Source organism: Mandrillus leucophaeus, unplaced genomic scaffold, assembly GCF_000951045.1.
Source record: "Mandrillus leucophaeus isolate KB7577 unplaced genomic scaffold, Mleu.le_1.0 Scaffold605, whole genome shotgun sequence".
In the NCBI taxonomy this organism is placed as follows: Eukaryota; Metazoa; Chordata; class Mammalia; order Primates; family Cercopithecidae; genus Mandrillus; species Mandrillus leucophaeus.
The window spans coordinates 137,127-156,168 of NW_012106531.1; the positions used below are offsets into that span (position 1 = coordinate 137,127).

Sequence of the window (19,042 nt, forward strand, 5' to 3'; positions counted from 1 at the left end):
GAAGAGGAGGGGGAAGAGGAGGAGAGAAGAGGACGGGGAAGAGGAGGAGGAAGGGGAGGGGAGAACAGAGAAATTATTATTTATGCACATGGCTTTCCAAGTTACTTTCCAAGGAGATGATTCAAATGTATTCCAAGGTCCTAATACATGCTTAAATATTTCAATGACACACCAATCTCAAATTAAGTATTGCTATTCAATTACCTTCTCTGAGCCAGCACGGCTTTCATCTTCATGTTCCTCTTCTACTCTGTCTCTTTTCAATGCTTTCAAAAATTCACTCTTCTTATCAGTGCGCATTCGTGTCAGTTTGGTTAGACGAGGCTGCTGATTAAGTTTGTCAACAGGAGAAGAGGAATTTGAGCGATTACACTAAGAGGAAATTCAGAAATACTGATAAATATGTAGCCAAGGAATCAATGTCAACATAAAATTCATTACTACCACAGCTTCCTATTTTACCTTTATTTACAGAAAACAAAATTGATTATAATGTCTATGTTAAAGTCTAGTTCTCTCTATCCCTGTATTTTCCCCTACTCAATGAGTCAACAAAAGATTTTTCTTGTCCCACAAACAATGAAGGTCTAATACTACTCAGAACTACGATTCTAAATTAGGCGTCTAAATATTATTTTATAAATGCATCCTAGGATTGTTTAAACTTTTCTATAATACACAGAAGAGCAGCTTTTCAAACCGTGTTACACAGAGCTCTACAGTTCAGTAACAGCTCCAGTAAGATCTATTTTATAATTATTTATACACATACGTAAGGTTTATCTGAGTGAATTTCACCCGGGAAAATGTTTGAGAGACAGCAGGGAGGAGAGGAGAAAGAATCCTTTTGTTTTTAGTTCTTTGGTGTTTTGACAGTGGAACATAAAACAGAATGTTAAAACTCTGTGTCATATGGATTATCAGTCATGGAAACAAACCATAATAATGCTTACTTGTTGGCATTAATGTTTGTATAGCTAATCTTAGCAGAATTAACCAGCTAGGAATGCTAGTCCTTCCCTCAAAGTTCAAAAATTCTGTGTCTGAGATCATAAATAATAGTATATGAGGGGTTCCAATACAGTACACAAAGCAGTTTCAGGTATAATAATATAAGTGTTATGGGTGTCCTTTGACACTAGACTGGTCAGACAACTCCCTGTTCTGGGAGTTTCAAAACCTCGATCAAATGAGAAAGAAATACCTGAACTACCATCCTGGCTAACACGGTGAAACCCCGTCTCTACTAAAAAATACAAAAAACTAGCTGGGTGAGGTGGCGGGCGCCTGTAGTCCCAGCTACTCGGAGGCTGAGGCAGGAGAATGGCGTGAACCCAGGAAGCGGAGCTTGCAGTGAGCCGACATCCGGCCACTGCAATCCAGCCCGGGCGACAGCGAGACTCCGTCTCAAAAAAAAAAAAAAAAGAAAAAAAGAAATACCCGAACTACCAGGTACTCACAGTCAGTACAGTAACAATACATACCTTTCTCTCTTGTTCCTCGTTTCGCCCCACTCAGTATTAACAGTAATAAAATGTCCACCATCCCCAAAAGAAGACATTATACAATACAAATCCTCATTATTAGTTAAGGTCAATACTACAACATAACTATCACAAGTATCAAATAACACTGCAATTTTCATAATTATTTTCTTAAAAATTACTCTTGGTCCAGGTGTGGTGGCTCATGCCTTGTAATCCCAGGAACTGTGGGAAGCTGAGGAGAGAGGATCACTTGATGCCAGGAGTTTGAGACCAGCCTGGACAACATAACGAGATCCTCATCTCTACAAAAAATAAAAAATTAGCTGGCCCAGTGGCAAGCACCTGTAGCTGTAGTCCTAGACAATCAGGAGACTAAGATGGGAGGATTGCTTGAGCCCAGGAGGTCAAGGCTGCAGTGAGCCACAAATGAGCCACTGTACTCCAGCCTGAGCAACAGAGACCCTGTCCCTCCCACCACCCCCCAAAAAATTATTCTTTGTTTTTTAGGATGTTTGGAATTCCCCGCCCCCCGCATCTCCAACCTGCCACCACCACTTTTGAGACAGGGTCTCACTCTGTTGCCCAGGCTTGAGTGCAGTGGCACAATCACAGCTTGCTGCAGCCTTGACATTCCCAGGCCCGGGTGTTCCTCCCACCTTAGCCTCCCAAGATCTAGGATCACAGGCACATACCACCATGCCCAGCTATATATATATATATATATATTTTTTTTTAAAGTAGAGACAGGGTTTCACCATATTGCCCAGGCTGGTCTGAAATTCCTGGGCTCAAGTGATCCTCCTGTCCCACTTCCCAAAGTACTGGGATTATAGGCATGAGCTACCACACCCAGCTGGGAATTTTCATTTAAAATATTTTAAATGATTCCTACTTTCCCAAAGTGCAAAACTGGTTAACAAATGAAGTATATGAATCCAGTTTTCTGAAGGAATGAAACTCATTTTAATGTATTCATTTAATGAATGTCTACCTTTTATTCACTGTTAAATTATCAAAATTAAAATGTTACATTCCTGAAGAGTAATTTTTAATGTCATACCTCTTTCACTGAATTTGTTGATGGACTAAAATTCTTGGCAGTTGATTTAAAAGCATTAAAGTTGCCAACACCATATGTGGACTCATGAGGGAAAGAAGTTCCAACTTTATTTTCTTTTGTTTGGCTTTTCCATTGTGTAGGCTAAAGAAAAACACACAAACATTAATGGCTATCAAAAACCGGTTATAGGAGAAAGACAAAAACCATGAATATTATAAAACAAAAAAGACTACACTAGGCTCATAAAAACAACTATTTTTGTATCACACTGCATTATTCCTACACAGTTCTCTGTTCCTTTTTCTACAAATAAAATCAAAACTGAGCATTTAGGTATCTAACTAATTTGCTGTTTTTCCAAAGTTACATAAAGTTGGGTTTCTTTCACTTGAGAATAAGAAAACATGTAAGTTTCCAAAACCCAAAACTGAGCACCAGGTAAAACAGCATTATATATTATCATTAAGCAAATATATCACAAATACATCTAGCAAAAAAAAAAAAAAAAAATTTGTAGGTTTCACTTACTACTGCTAAAACAATAAAACCACACAAACGCACACACCACATCAAAGATAATTAAGAGCACATATGGGTCAATTCTTGCCACCTAGAACTCAGCACCCCACGAAGTACCTTCATACGCATTTTAAATTCTTTTAACATTTTCCCCCATAGTATATAAATTGGTTATCAACTCAAAATTTACATTTGTGGTAATTTAGAACTTACTTTTGTAGGTGGAGCAGCAGGTTTAGGGACTAAACCTTTATAAACACTTGGACCAGTTCCATTCTTAACTGGCTGCGACGGAAGATTTCCTACTACTGGGAATCCAGATAGCTGTAAGTCTTTTGTATTACCTTTCTTAATGACCAGCATCCTTGGGGCTCTAGATTTAGGATTCGGAGGATATTCTGCATAAATAAAGCACGAACAACAGTCACTCACAATTTCAAATTTTAGTATAGAATAAAACCACCAAAAGAACAGTATATTCCAAACTTTTTTTTTTTAAACTAACAGCTACCTCCTGGGTAAAATAACTAAACTAAGTAAGTATAAACTATATCCCAACTTAAGAAGTAAAGCTAAAACATTACCCCACAGAATATAGAAAGAACTGGGCAATGTCAAGTAACACAGATAAATTTTGCTAGACAGTGGCTCAGAATGTTAAAACCAAGACAAATTATATTCTAACATGTCTTGCATTAACTATAAAAAATTGCAAATTTCAACCTAATGACTCTTAAGATATAGAATATAAAATACACTTCTATTTTCCCTTATCCGTTTGAAAAGAGAATTAAAATTTCAATTTTTTCATTTTTACTCCACTTACAAAATTATTACCAATAAGAAATTACATTCCTTTTATTTCTAAATACTTCAGTTATGACTAAGAATTCTATTTCACAATATCAATTCATGTATTTATTGACCATTTATCTACATTCAATGCATTATATGAATGCAGAACAACCAACTCAATCCTGATTTCTGAAAATAAGTACTACGAATAATTGCTAAAGGCAGACTTTTCTCAAGACTACTACAGCTGCTAAAAATAAATATTATTTCTATAATTTAATCAATGTGTGTGTATAATCAAACAGACATTGCAATGAAGTCTTTCTATCCTTACAAAAACTTTGAAAACATCAGTCTCATAGCTGCAAAGTTTAGAATAAATAAAAATGAGTTCTGCACATTAAATAAGATCATGTGAATTAGTGAGTTGGGTAGATATTTGTAATGATTCCCTCCTCAAAAACTAAATCAAGCTTCCTCAAGGATCATCTCAAAACCCAAAACTAAATATGGACTCCTAGGGAAACCCGGAGGGACTCTTCAGTTCATGGGAGGGTTCAAGCTCTCCAAAAGATAAAGCCGGTATGGTGCTTCACCTATTGAAATGCTAAAGGATAAAAAGAACAAGGGCTTACAATAATCTGAGAAAGGGTTCATCTTTCCAAAAATTAAACACGTTGACTTAAGTAGGGTAAATATTCGAACTTCCTGACAGTCTAAAAAAAAGCCCACTATGATGGGTTTTTTTCCTTCTGGCGCACAAAAACACACAAAGTATTATCACCAAAGGATACACAATAAAGGTAACAGAACAAAAACAAATAAAGATCTCAAACAGGCCAGGCATGGTGGCTTAAGCCTGTAATCCTTGCACTTTGGGAGGCCAAGGCGGGGAGACCATGAGGTCAGGAGTTCAAGACCAGCCTGGCCAGCATGGCGAAACCCAGTCTCTACTAAAAATACAAAAAAACTTAGCCGGGCATGTTGGCACGTGCCTATAATCCCAGCTACTCGGGAGGCTGAGGCAGGAGAATCTCTTGAACCCGGGAGGCAGAGGTTGCAGTAAGCCGAGATCACGCCACTGCACTCCAGCCTGGGCGACAAAGCAAGACTCCATCTCAAAGAAAAAAAAAAAAAAGACCTCAAACAAAGAAGAGTAAATAATAATAGGAGTGTACTAACAATGTAAGATTTCCAATTATTTTTGGTAAGCAGATGATAATGGCATGGATAAAGGATAAAAAAAAGATTCTTGCTACTAATAAAATGTCAGAGAAAATCTTAGCATATAACTCGAAATATAAGTTAAGTAAAGCCCAGGAATCTGAGGAATGATCAGTGCTACAAAATGTAAAAGGTAATCTCATCTGAGAGGAATCCAGGTGTTAAAGCAGAGGGCAGTTCTACCACTATACCACAACTAAGTTTAAACATGGCTAACAGAGACTTCCAGTTCAATGTGGTTGACGAAGCACATAAGTTTATTATCTTCTTCTAGATTCTTACATTAAAATTATTATAAGGGAGGAAATCAAACACAACTATATAAAATAGGAGTAGAGTCATCAGCAAGAAAATGATTTCAACACACATTTCTAGAGAAGTAAATAAAAAGTTTCAATTTAGAGTGTACACAAAAGAACCTGACAGCTGAGGAGGACCTAATCTACCAAGTAAAGCCTCAAAGAGATCGGGACTTGAAAATGCCAGATATGGCAGAGGGCAGAAATGCAACTTTGACAAATAAAAATAAAATAATTCAAGAAAAGATCCTTACTAATTCTAAAGAATGTACTTTAGGCAGACGGAAAATGATCCGATGTGGAAGGCTGAAGACATTAGAAGAAATAAAAATTTTTATAAATATGAATGTATCAGATCCAGGAAGTAGGCTGGGTATGGTGGCTCACGCCTGTAATCCCAGCACTTTGGAAGACCAGGGTGGGAGGACTGCTTGAGTCCAGGAGTCCAAGACCAGCCTGGGCAATACAATGAGTGAAACTACATCTCTACAAAAAAATTTTTTTAAATTAGTCAGACATAGTGATGAGCACCTGTAGTCTCAGCTACTTGGGGGGCTAACATAGGAGGATCCCTTGAGCTCAGGAGGTTGAGGCTGCAGTGAGCTGTGATGGCACCACTGTACTCCAGTCTGGGCCACAGAGTAGGACCCTGTCTCAAAACAAAAACAAAGAAGCAGAAGAGATAACAACTAGATAGGCAAGTAGATATACTGTCTTTAAGCCTCAATATAGTTCCTGAGTACAAATTTCACCTTTCCCAAAACTGGATTCCTAGACACCTAGGAGTAAGAAATATTCTGGCTAGTTCCTCAATGAGGTCTTCAGTGCAAAGAATGATGAAATATCCTAAAAAGAAGAAAAGTGAAAGCTAAGAAATCACTCACAAAAGAGTAGGTGACAGAGTAAGAGATGACAAAAGTCCTTGAAGAAAGACGATAGAGACTGAGAGGGAAGGGGAGGGATATACCGTTATTGTGCTAAGAATTCGTATTAGGCCAGGCGCAGTGACTCATGCCTATAATCCCAGCATTTTTGGGAAGCCGAGGTGGGTGGATCACGAGGTCAGGAGTTCAAGGCCAGCCTGGCCAACATGGTGAAACCTTGTCTTTACTAAAAATACAAAAAATTAGCAGGTGTGGTGGCAGGCCCCTGTAATCCCAGCTACTCGGGAGGCCAAGGCAGGAGAATCACTTGAACCCGGGAGGCAGAGGTTGCAGTGAGATGAGATCACGCCATTGCACTCCAGTCCAGGTGACAGTGTGAGGCTCCATTTTAAAAAAAGAGTAATAATTCATATTTAGGCCAGGCATGGTGGCTCAAACCTGTAATCCCAGCACTTTCAGAGGCCAAGGTGGGAAGGATCACTTGAGCACAGGAGTTCAAGACCAGGCGGGGCAACATAATGAGACATCATCTCCACGAAAACATTTTAAAATGAGGCAGGAAGATCGCTTGAGCATAGGAGGTTGCGGCTGCAATGAGCCATGATCGCACCACTGCACTCACGCCTGGGGGACAGAGCAAGACCCTGACTCGAAAACCACAAAAAGAATTCACATTTAAATATTACACAAGAATATGTACTTTTGTACCAGATTTATCAGAATTTGAATACTAGTTTCAACCTTACCAGTTGTATCATCTTATATAAGTTACTTAATCTGTCACCTATAAAATGAAAAACAATAGCTCGTCTGGGATTTACTGTGAAATGTTTCATATTCAAATAACTACTAGAAAAAAATACAGAAAAGCTATACACTGTCACTAGCATAGGATTCCAATTACAATTCAAATTAAAGGTGCCCTTTTGCAAGAATTTCAGGTTACTTAACCTGGAATTAGATAGCAGGGGGAAAAAAGAATTTTAGGTTGACACGTAAGAGTAAGAAAAAGAAAAACTTAAGATAGACATGATAAAACCAATCTATGTCCTGTGTAACAACTCTGAATAATCGACATAAACCTGCTCATTTAAGAAAAAGAAGTGTTCTTAATGGTAACTATAACCTGTAAGTAATGGAAGAAGTGAAGTGGCACTAAAAGGCAAGAATTAATTTGCATCATGTATCCCCATTTTATATTATTTAAAAATTGGCTCATCTATTCATAGATTTTATCCACAAATTCTCCTAGGAAAACCTTGCCAAGTAGTTAAGCTCTTAGAGTCAAACATTATCCAATGTTTGCTTTGTGACTTGGTTAACTATATGAAGACGACCCCAAATATTTACCTTTTAAAAGAGAAAACATATATTGACGAAAGACCTTAACACCTATATAAAAGAATGAGAAAGTAAGTGACTACCTTCTGTAAGTTTCATGTGCTTATTACCTCAACCTCACCTACACAGGTATTCTCATGTTCAAATTTAAGTTCAGAACAACTGAAGGCAAATATGACCTTTGGATTTTCTTAACATTATTTCCCTCTATCCTCGCAAATAACTGTAGCCTGACAATAACTGACCTTTTTATTTTTATTTTTGTAGAGACAAGGTCTCACTATGCTGTCCAGGCTGGTCTCAATCCCTTGGCTTCAAGTGATCTTGCCACCTTAGCCTCCCAAAGTGCTAGGATTACAGACCTGAGCCACGAATCCTGGCCCTATAATTGACTTTATCATTTTTACTGTCTTGTTATTCATGCTCTCCCCATACCTATGAATGTAAGAACTAGTCTTCTATAAATGCAGTGATGACGGCGAACTGGCCCAATTCTCAGGAAGACAAATTAGAACCAAAATACTGCCACATATAATACAAAGTAAATTGGCCACACAGATAATTCAAAGCTGACGTTTCAATTCCTCACCTCTTTTCTTTCACTACAATCTCCATATAGCTACCTTCTACATACATGAAGTTTCTGACTCAATGACTACATTTAACTACTTCATTCTTTGGCCCACTACCTAGAAATTCATTTTTGCCTTCTAACAAATCTACGACGAGAATCTCCTTCATTTATTGGATTTGAACAACATAATTAGCTGACATTTATTAAACACCTGTGACATGACCAAAGATTTTTTACACAGTAGACAATTTAACCTTAACAGTGCTTTTCTTTGTTTTTTTGCGGGGTAGACAGAGTTTCGCTCTTGTTGCCCAGGCTGGAGTGCAATGGCGCGATTTTAGCTCACCACAACCTCCGCCTGCCTCAGCCTCCTAAGTAGCAGGAATTATAGGCATGCGCCACCACACCCAGCTAAATTTGTATTTTTAGTAGAGACAGGGTTTCTCCATGTTGGTCAGGCTGGTCTTGAACTCCCCACCTCAGGTGATCCACCTGCCTCGGCCTCCCAAAGTGCTGGGATTACAGGTGTGAGCCACCGTGCCCGGCCCAACAGTGCTTTTCTCATTATAATTTTTGTGGTCATCCTCACCTCACAAATGAATAAATTCAATCACATTAAGAAATCTGCCCAAAATCTAAATAATCAATAAGCAAAAGATCTAATGTTAGAGCCACATCTGATTCTGAACTCAATACTCTCCCACTATTATCTTAATGAAGAAAATGGAAATTGTTCCTGTGGCAGGTTTTCAAAATGCTTACCAATCCAACTCCAATAGTAAACCTACACTGAATGGTTGGGATAAGAGGCCTGCAAGTCTGCACTATACCAAGTGACGTCAAGAGTCATCATCACATTGATGCCAGTTAATAATTTAGTTTCCTATTATTTTGACAGAAGAAGCAAATTTAATGTATAAACAAAAGCATGTAGCCAAGTGAAGGGTAATTAGTATCTGAATTAATCAAGTTTTCTTTTTGTTTCTTTCTTTGGAGAAAGGGTCTTGCTCTGCTGCCCAGGCTGAAGTGCAGTGGCACAATCATAGCTCACTGCAACCTGGAAATCATGGGCTCAAGCAATCCTCCCACCTCAGCCTCCCAAGTAGCTAAGACTACAGGCGCACAAAACCACGTCCAGTTTATTTATTTTTTACTTTTTTGTAGAGACAAGGGTCTCTTCTGTGCGAGCTCCCGGCATCAAGTGACCCCCGCATCCTATGCTCCAAAAATGCTGGGATTACAGGCATGAGCCACTGCACCCAGTAAGCTTTCCAATTAATTTGAAGAGAAAACTTGACACTAAGTTTTGATCACTAAGACAATAGTATATACACAGACCAAATGCAAAGACTCTGTAACACAGCAATTTCAACAAATTCCTATTATGAACACTAATTTCAATACCAAAAAAAAATGTTAAAGATCATTTTTATAACCATTGGTGCTTTTGAATTTTGTTGGTTTTTAATGTTTGTTTGTTTGGAGATGCAGTGTCTCTTTGTCGCCCAGGCTGGAGTGCAGTGGCGCGATCTTGGCTCACTGCAACCTCTGCCTCCCCGGTTCAAGCAAATTCTCGTGCCTCAGCCTCCCAAGTAGCTGGGATTACAGGCACACAGCACCACGTCCAGCTAATTTTTGTATTTTTAGTAGAAACAGGTTTCACCATGTTGGCCAGGCTGGTCTTGAACTCCTGACTTCTGATGATCAGCCCACCTTGGCCTCCCAAAGTGCTGGGATTACAGGCACGAGCAACCACACCCAGCTGATTAACATCTTTATTAACAAATCTATTTCGGTTTATAATACTATGAGTTTTAGTCAAATGAGTTTCACTAACTGTGATAACTTATATCAACACCAATCGATATGGTATTTCCCTTTAATGGGGGCTCTCAACATTGTTCATATAAAGAACATGCTTAAAGATACGCACTTCACAAATATCAACAATTTCCATGGTGAACAAGTAATTCAGACCAAATAAAATGTACGTGGGTCAAGCTGTATCAAGCTGTCTACTCAAATCCTATTAATTTTCCCTTTTCAACCTTGAACACATGTTGCACTACTTTTTTCTTAAAACACTATAATTTTAACAACTGTTTTCATGTAAGAGATACTCAAAAGTCATTTCAACATACAAAGCAATTCATCAACAGAATACTGTCAAAAAAATTCAATGAAGAATTTTCCCTTCCCTTAATTCTGTTTATCAAAGTTCCTATTAATAAAATCAATCCCGTTGGCTTTCATCATAATTTACCTCACTGAATGCAATGATGTCAATCTGTATGCTTGTGGCAAATATTGGAATTATCTAGAAAACAACCCATTTATATTAACTGGTCACTAATTTGCTTTGATTTAGAATGCTCAACGAACCAAAAGAACTCTGAGCAATGAACCTTTATGTTCTTAAGTAGCATATCAAATATGAGCTAAAATCAAGAAAGCTCATCAAACTACCAAGGAGCTGAAAAAAATATATAAATGCTGAGTTGGAAGAAGATCATGCTTAAGCTAATTACTAGTCACTGAAATTTCTCATTATTTAATATCTTAAGTAAATGTTAAGCTCTGCCAATAATATGTTGCTGACATAGTCAATGACACAAAAACAGTCCTCCATAGAAATTCTGAAAACACACGATCAGTAGCCACTAACTTTTTTATTATTTTTATTTTTTGAGACGGAGTTTCACTCTTTGTTGCTCAGGCTAGAGTGCAATGGTGTGACCTCGGCTCACTGCAACTTCTGCCTCCCAGGTTCAAGCAATTCTCCTGCCTCAGCCTCCCGAGTAGCTGGATTACAGCCATGCGCCACCACACCCGGCTAATTCTTTACATTTAGTAGAGACAGGGTTTCTCCATGTTGGTCAGGTTGGTCTCGAACTACCAACCTCAGGTGATACGCCCGCCCTGGCCTCCCAAAGTGCTAGGATTACAGGAATGAGCCATTGTGCCTGGTCGCCACTAATTATTAATGCAACTCAACTCAGTTGCACACTAACACTTGAACATACACCACTCTTTCTTCCTCACTCACCAAAGAAATCAAACAATTGTATTATTTTTAAATTCTCACAGGCAGCTTGAATTCCTGTTTTACTTTTAAATTATTAAGAGCATGGAGATGGACTATTTAATAACCATTAATTTCATGTAACAAACCGCTACGATCCTGGTTAAGATAAAAACACTACTGAAGTCACAGATATAAGCTGCAAGAAGGTGTTTCCAGTAAAGCCAACTAGGTTCTAAGCAGAATTCAATTTATGTAGTTATATTACAAATGGCTTAATTACCTTCCCCGCAGGGTATCCCTCAAATTGGGGCATCATGTTTAAGTCTGCCAGTTTTTGATCTACAAAATTATAGTTTCAGGGACAAATTGCTTTTTCTTTTTATAAATATTATATTTTTGTTAGTAAATTTTTACTTACCTGGAAGGAAGTAGCACTAGAAAAGTTCTATTGAAGTCTTTCCTAAAATTCTCTTGTCTTCCTCAGGAACATAGCTATTTTAAGTGTTGCAATAGGGAAAACAATACTTGGGAACCCAGGGGGGAAAGTGAGAGAGGAATAGTAAAGTGTGATACAATGAGAGTTTCATTGTATTCCTATGGGAAGTACTGGGAATTTAACAATTAACCATTCCACAATTAACCATTTTCTTTTTTTGTTTATGCAGACACATTTTCTTAGTTTACCTAAACACAGTAAAGAGTACATCTTCCTTTTGAACATCTTTTCAACTAGTACTCAAAATCCTTAGACCAACCCTGAAACAGTAGAACCAAAATCTTTATATTAATACATTTTACTCTCATTATTTTCAAATATGTCTTTGTCTCTAAATCATTTCTAAGATTATTAAATCAACCCAGGATCAGTACCAATAGTATCTATAGTTTTATATGACAAACGCTCACTGGCATTCTTGACTTTTTAAATTTACTTTCATTCTAATCAAATCCAAATTATTCCTAACTTCTTAGAGATTCTATTTAACACCTTCCAGGTGGTTCTATATTCTTATGCAATCAGTTGTTCCCAGAAAAACTGAATAATAAGGAAACATACCTAAGAGAGGAGCTTGGGAGATTTTTTTGGTTGGGTATGTGTGTGTCTGGGCGTGTAGGCCTGGGGAGAGTGGTAGAAATACTAATTTGCAATACAGAAAAAACAATGCCATTCACATGGTTCTAACAAAAGTGTCTGACCACCCCCACCCCCACCCTCAAAAAGCCCTTAAATAAAGAGGGAGATCAAAAGAAAACAAAATAATTCCCGAATTTCACCTCATACATACAATACAGCACAGGAAGTGGCAAAGTTTAAAATAATGCCTTTACTGTTAGGACTAGTATGCTGTCATAAGCCACAATCCTTTTGTTTTAGTGAGTTGATTTTCAATAGAAAAATACAAATGAACATGTGTTTAAGTTCCAACATGGATTGAGCACCTCTGAATTTAGTATCAAATAATTAAATTTATTTTTCAGATGTCAAATCTTAGTATTATAAAATTCTCCATTATTTTAAACTTCACTTGAATCTTTAAAAAGCTGTCTAAATTGTACTATATGAGTTCAGTTTAATCTTCTGTAAAATGCTATCAAATTGAACTGTCAGCAGTCTTTTAAAAAAAAATGGGGGCTGGGTTATTACTAGAAGAACTCTCATTAAGCTTTGAAAATCAGAAATCAGAGACAAGTAATTTCAAATATAGACTAGCTCCACAAGCAAATTTATACAATTATCTGTGACAGTCTACACATATATGTGTGTGTATATATATATAAAACCATTTTCATAGGTAAAAATATTAACTTCATGTCACACTATGATCAGAAGTACTTTCACAGTTAACTTTGAACAACTAAAAATTAATTTAAACTCAGTTTTTGTTTCTTTACATTATCCAGCTGCTCTCAAAATTGTTTCAATTCATTACACTATTATCATTTAAGTCATATTCAAGTTGAGTATGTTTAATGATACTAGCATGTGCAAATCAACTACTTCAAATCAAACTCTTCTATTACAAAACTCCTTTTTAAAGATGAATGTTACCTTTTTTGTAGCTAAGTACATCAAATACAAATATTTTAAAAAGAAAGTTTTATTCTAGCCTGCTCTCTATTTTAAAAAACGCAAAAAGTGAAACCTATAAATATCAACATTTTTGTGCCCCTCAAATATAGATAAAAAATTACTTACCCCACACACCTGCAGCTAAAGATTTATTGTGGTTTGGTTCTCTCTCATATTCAGGATTTAAAGATGGCTGGAAGAAAGTTGGAATAAACATTTCACATTTTAAAAATAAATCCTTTGAAAGCAATCTCAGAATCATACATGTTGTAACTGATGAATCAAATATGACCAACTCTTAGCTACAGGTTGAATAACCCTAATCTGAAAAGCTATAAAATCTGAAACTTTTTGAGTGCCAGTGTAATGCTCTGTCTACTCATTGAAGCACTTGGATTTTGGATTTTCAGAAAAAGGATGCTGAACTACTAAATGTAAAATCCAAAAAAATCCAAAATCCAAAACACTTCTGGTCCCAAGCATTTCAGATAAAGGACATTGAGCCTGTATTAAAGATGAATTACTCATAAACCTTACTCTCAGCTTACTCTGCTAGCCATTAAAATAGTTACTATCTATACTAATTGCTGGTCAGAGAAAACAAGAGTGTGTTTAAGTTTCATTATCCATAACTAAGAAAAAAATCAGGATTAAAAAACAGGCTACTCTGCCTATGGAGTAGTCATTCTCTTATTCCTTTACTTTCTTAATAAACTTGCTTTCATTTAAAACAAAACAAAGAAAAACTCGAGAATGTCTTTGCATCAATCTAAGAAATAATCCCTCCTTAGCATAAGGTTGAGATCAGAGAAGAGGAAAATCAGACTAATTTTTTAAAAAATAATTTAATCTTTTTTGTTGTTGTTGTTTTGTTTTTTGAGATACAGTGTTGCTCTATCACCCAGGCTGGAGTGAAGTGGTATGATCTCAGCTCACTGGAACCTCCGTCTCCAGGGTTCAAGTGATTCTCCTGTCTCCGTCTCCCAAGTAGCTGGGATTCCAGGTGAGCAGAACCATGACCAGCTAATTTTTGTATTTTTAGTAGAGATGAAGTTTCACCATGTTGGCCAGGCTGATCTCGAACTCTTGGCCTCAAGTGATCCACCTGCCTCAGCCTCCCAAAGTGCTGGGATTACAGGAGTGAGACATCACATCTGGACTAATAATAATTTTAACTTTTTAATAAAAACTCTGTAAATAATGGGTCTTGCTACGTTGCCCAGGTTGGTCTCAAAATTCGTGGCCTCACTTGAACCTCCCACTTCAGCCTCCCAAAGTGCTGGGAAAACAGGCATAAGCCACTGAACCCAGCCTCCAATTCTTAAAGTTGTCATCACTAGTTAACACACTCACTATCAAAGCCAAGTTCAAATCTGTATTTCAACAAGTGATGTTCAGGATTATTAAAAACAAAAGTGAGATAAGCATTGAATGAGTACTCTAAAGCTAATGTTGGTAGATGCATTTATCCTCTAAAATCCTAAATTTCCAGTATTCTTTCAGGTATTTTTCATATTCCTAGCACACAAACTGCCTTATTTAAAGAAGGTACTTAATATATATTAAATAAAATGAATTTTAATATAAATATTTTAATCACCTAAAAAAATGAATGATTACTAACATTGTACTGAGATTACTGTAAAGCAAATATGCATGCATATCACCATGATTTCTTCAGAGATACAAACTAAGCAGAATTAAGATTTTGGCGGTGATTACGTGTGCATAGCATCTTTAAAGTATACTATTAGAAATAATACTCTGCCAAATCTAGGATTATCATAGTCAATGACAACCACATCCTGAGAATGGGGGTGGGATATTAGAGTACTATTACCATTCCCAGAGTTTGTTTATACAGTTGATCCTTAAACAACACAGGTTTCAACTATGCAAATCCACTTATATCTAGATTTTCTTCCATCTGTGCCACCTGAGACAGCAAGACCAACCCCTTCTCTTCCTCTTCAGCCAACTCAACATGAAGACAAGAATCAAGACCTTTATGATGACCCACTTCCACTTAATCAATAGTAAATATATTTCCTCTTCCTTATGACTTTAGTAGCCGTTTTTCTCTAGCTTATTGTAAGAATACAGTATACAATACATATACAAAATATGTGTTAACTGTTTATATTATCATCAAGAGTTTGGTCAGCAGTAGGCTACTAGTAGTTAAGTTTTTGGGGGAGTCAAAAGTTATAAGCAAATTTGACATCAAGGGGGGATCAGTACTACTAACCTCTGTGTTATTCAAGGGTCAACTATACTGTAAAATTTCAATGTTATGATTACTAAGTGGAAAAAACAGATCACCAACATGAGAATACAGAGTAATTACAAAGTTACTTGGTAACAGGACCTAAGAGTAACCTTTTATTTTTCTATTTCCCTCACCACTCCCTGCCCTAAATTCAATCTATCAAAGTTTTCCTCTTACTGAAACCTTCCATCCAAAATACTTATATGATATCCAAAAACTATTTTCATTTATCTCAACTACCCAGTTCAAGCCATCATTTTCTCCTGAACTATTCTCTTTTGCTATAATCCGTTCAAGACCTAAGAAGTGTAAAAACTAACATCGCATCACATGACTCCTCTCTAAACAAGCTTCTCATTAACCTTGTAATTAAACCAAAATTCTGTACTTGACCTGCAAAAATTCCATTTGATTTACATCCTTTCCTCTCTCTCTAACCTTGTCTAATACTAACTACTCTTCACCCATACTAGCCTAACTTTTATCCCTTAAACATAACAAGATTGGCTGGGTATGATGACTCATGCCTATGTTAGAAATGCTTGTTCTTTGGTGCCATAAAGAAATAGCACTTGAACATAAATTTAATTTCCTCAGCAAGGAAATTTTTACTTTCTGCAGAAAGGGTACACTCGCCAGCAGTTTTGCCACGAGAGTACACCGAACAAAGGAGACAGAGTCATTTATAACTTGACACATCTACTTTACTGCTGTGTCCAGTTTCTACTGGCTAAAACAGGACTTCATATTCTGTATTTGTCCTGATTGGCTAGCAACTTAAAACTTTTTAAAAGTTTTTAAACTTTTTAAAAGAGGCAAAGGCAGAGGAGAACAAAGGAAGGAGGAAGTAACTTCTGGAATGCTGAGAAAGGTAAAAACACCTCCAAATAAGGAAGAACAGGCTATGACTTAACGCCTGCTTGGACTAGTATAAGCATGCCAAGGCAAATATTTAGGCTAAATTGTAGGAGCTAAGAACATAAAGTACATTGATTTATTACGGCTAGCAGATAAATTAAGAATGTTAGCACACGTGTTTGAATAAATTCTGCTTCTAAGAGAAGTTACTAATTATTCTTAATTAGACAAGGAAGAAAGTCTCTTTGAAGAACCTCTACTTTACTTTTTACACCTATAATCCCAGCCCTTCGGGAGGCTGAGGTCGGAGGATTACTTGAGGCCAGAAGTTCAAGACCAACCAGGCCAACATAGTGAGCTGGGTGTGGTGGTGTGCATCTGTAGTCCTAGAGCTAGCTACTCAAGAGGCTGAGACAAAAGAGGACTGCCTGAGCCCAGAAGTTTGAAGATGCAGTGAGATATGACTGGGCAACTGCACTCCAGTCTAGGCAAAAGAGTGAGGCCCTGTCTCAATACCACCACCAACCCCCACCCTGATACACATGAACATGAAAAAAATAAGATAAACCAAGGATGATCACATCTTGGCATGAGCTCTCCCTCTCTTCCTTTCAGTCTTAACAAAAGTTCGCTCCTTATCAAGTATGTCCCAAATTAAATGTCACTTCCTATCTAAATTCACTACAAAATATTACTTGCTTAGAGCACACAAACTTGGTAAAAGTAAGGGCTTTGCCTATCTCAATCCAGTACGTATTGTGTGTGCCAAGAACACCAGCTGACTCAGTGACTCATATATACTGAATAAGAATTGACAATGAATATATAAAAAAGTAAAGTACAAATTCTACCTAGCTTTTAAATTATCAAGAATGAATCACAAGAACTAGATAAATGTGACTGTACACTAGGTCAGTTTTTCTGTAATTTAAGAAATACAGTATTTTGGCCGGGCGCAGTGGCTCACACCTGTAATCCCAGCACTTTGGGAGGCTGAGGCAGGCGGATTACCTGAGGTCAAGAGTTCAAACCAGCCTGGCCAACATGGTGAAACCCAGTCTCTACAAAAATATAAAAATTAGCCGGGCCTGGTGGTGGGTGCCTGTAATCCCAGCTACTGGGAAGGCTGAGTCACGAGAATCACTTAAAATAGCACTTATAGAAGCTTCATTTGTATAAAAGTTATAAAAAACTTACAAAATCCTCAGCTTCAAACTGTTTACGTTCTCTCTTGTCCTCTTTCCTCCCGGTTTCATTGTCAGGTATGTTGTTTTCATGTAGTCCTTGGCTTTTTCCAGAATGGAAAATACTGCTACGAGAACGGGAACTTCCACCATGGTATCCACCTCGATGATTTATGTTTTCTGTACCATTTCTTCCATGCGTACGCCATCCATTTTTTTCTTTCCTTCCAAAGTTACCTTTATTTGATAATAGTAAAGTAATATAAATTAAAAGAAGAGAGTTAGGCTTAAAAATCGAATCACATCACAACATTCTTTAAAAATCATAAAATTAGTCATAACATCATTCCTTAGCAAATTTTACCTCCATTAGGACGTCCAATAGCAGAATCAAAGCCATCTGAAGAGTTGTGTCGTCGACGATTCACATCATAACGATTCTCTGTCCATGCAAAGTTTTCAGAATGCTTCTCAAAATTCAATGACGACTGAAACAAATTATAAAAATACAGGTAAATATTTATGAAACCTAAATATAACTTAAAAACTAGTAATACTCCAACTTATTCCCAATAATTTTAAATGGTTAAGAAACACATATTGCAGTTATTTTCAAGGGTTTTCAAGGTATTTGATAATTGGGTAACTCTATGTATAATGGATTCACCAATGGTCCATTTTCTTCTATCTAATGGAAACAAGCACACGTTCTTAGAGTTCAACATCTTTTTTTCCAAAAAATACAAAAGGTAAAGTGCTATTGTATGGAAAACAAGTTAAAATATGATATGTTTCTTGTATAATGAAACATTAAGTCTGTATCATACATTACCTGATATAAACGTTTTCACTACAGCTCAAAGTTTCCTTCTACATCAGAGAAAAACTGTCAAATGAATCTTCAGTTTTAAGTCCCTTAAATTTATTTCCATATTCCTCTTCCCCAAACCAAGTGTTTTTTTAAAAGATCAAAATAAAAGAATGTACAATAACTATTCCAAAAAATTAGAAACACAGAAAAGTTCTAACAATGTATAAAAGTCACTAGCCCCAAATATATTAATCTACTAATCGGATAAAACCACAATCAAAACTTCCAACAGTTTTTTTTAAAGAATTCATAATTTTGGGCCAGGCATGGTGGCTCACACCTGTAATCTCCAGCACTTTCGGAGGCTGAGGCAAGCGGATCATCTGAGGTTGGGAGTTCGAGACCAGCCTGACCAACATGGAGAAACCCCCGCCTCTACTAAAAATACAAAAAAATTAGCCGGGCATGGTGGTGCATGCTTGTAATCCCAGCTACTCGGGAGGCTGAGGTAAGAGAATCGCTTGAACCCAGGAGGTGAAGGCTGCGGAGAGGGGTGAAGGCTGCGGAGAGGGGAGAGGGGAGAGGAGAGTGGAGGGGAGAGGGGAGGGGAGAGAGGAGGGGAGAGGGGGGTTCCGATATGA

General features: G+C 37.1%; 1 protein-coding gene across 6 annotated transcripts in view; it reads right to left on the reverse strand.

Moving 5' to 3' along the window:
* GPBP1 (GC-rich promoter binding protein 1) overlaps nt 1–19,042 on the reverse strand; it is a 91,728-nt gene that overhangs the window by 15,256 nt on the left and 57,430 nt on the right. For 4 of the 6 annotated variants that reach the window (XM_011999864.1, XM_011999862.1, XM_011999863.1 and 1 more), the window contains 6 exons: nt 17,955–18,078; nt 17,604–17,827; nt 13,406–13,472; nt 3,280–3,464; nt 2,548–2,688; nt 205–372 (listed from right to left, as the gene is read on the reverse strand). In XM_011999864.1, the coding sequence (XP_011855254.1) occupies nt 205–372; nt 2,548–2,688; nt 3,280–3,429 (459 nt within the window). In that variant the 5' untranslated portion in view covers nt 3,430–3,464; nt 13,406–13,472; nt 17,604–17,827; nt 17,955–18,078. Of the gene's footprint in view, nt 1–204; nt 373–2,547; nt 2,689–3,279; nt 3,465–12,265; nt 12,326–13,405; nt 13,473–17,603; nt 17,828–17,954; nt 18,079–19,042 lie in introns of all 6 variants that reach the window. The other 2 variants (XM_011999860.1, XM_011999865.1) reach the window with 2 other exon arrangements.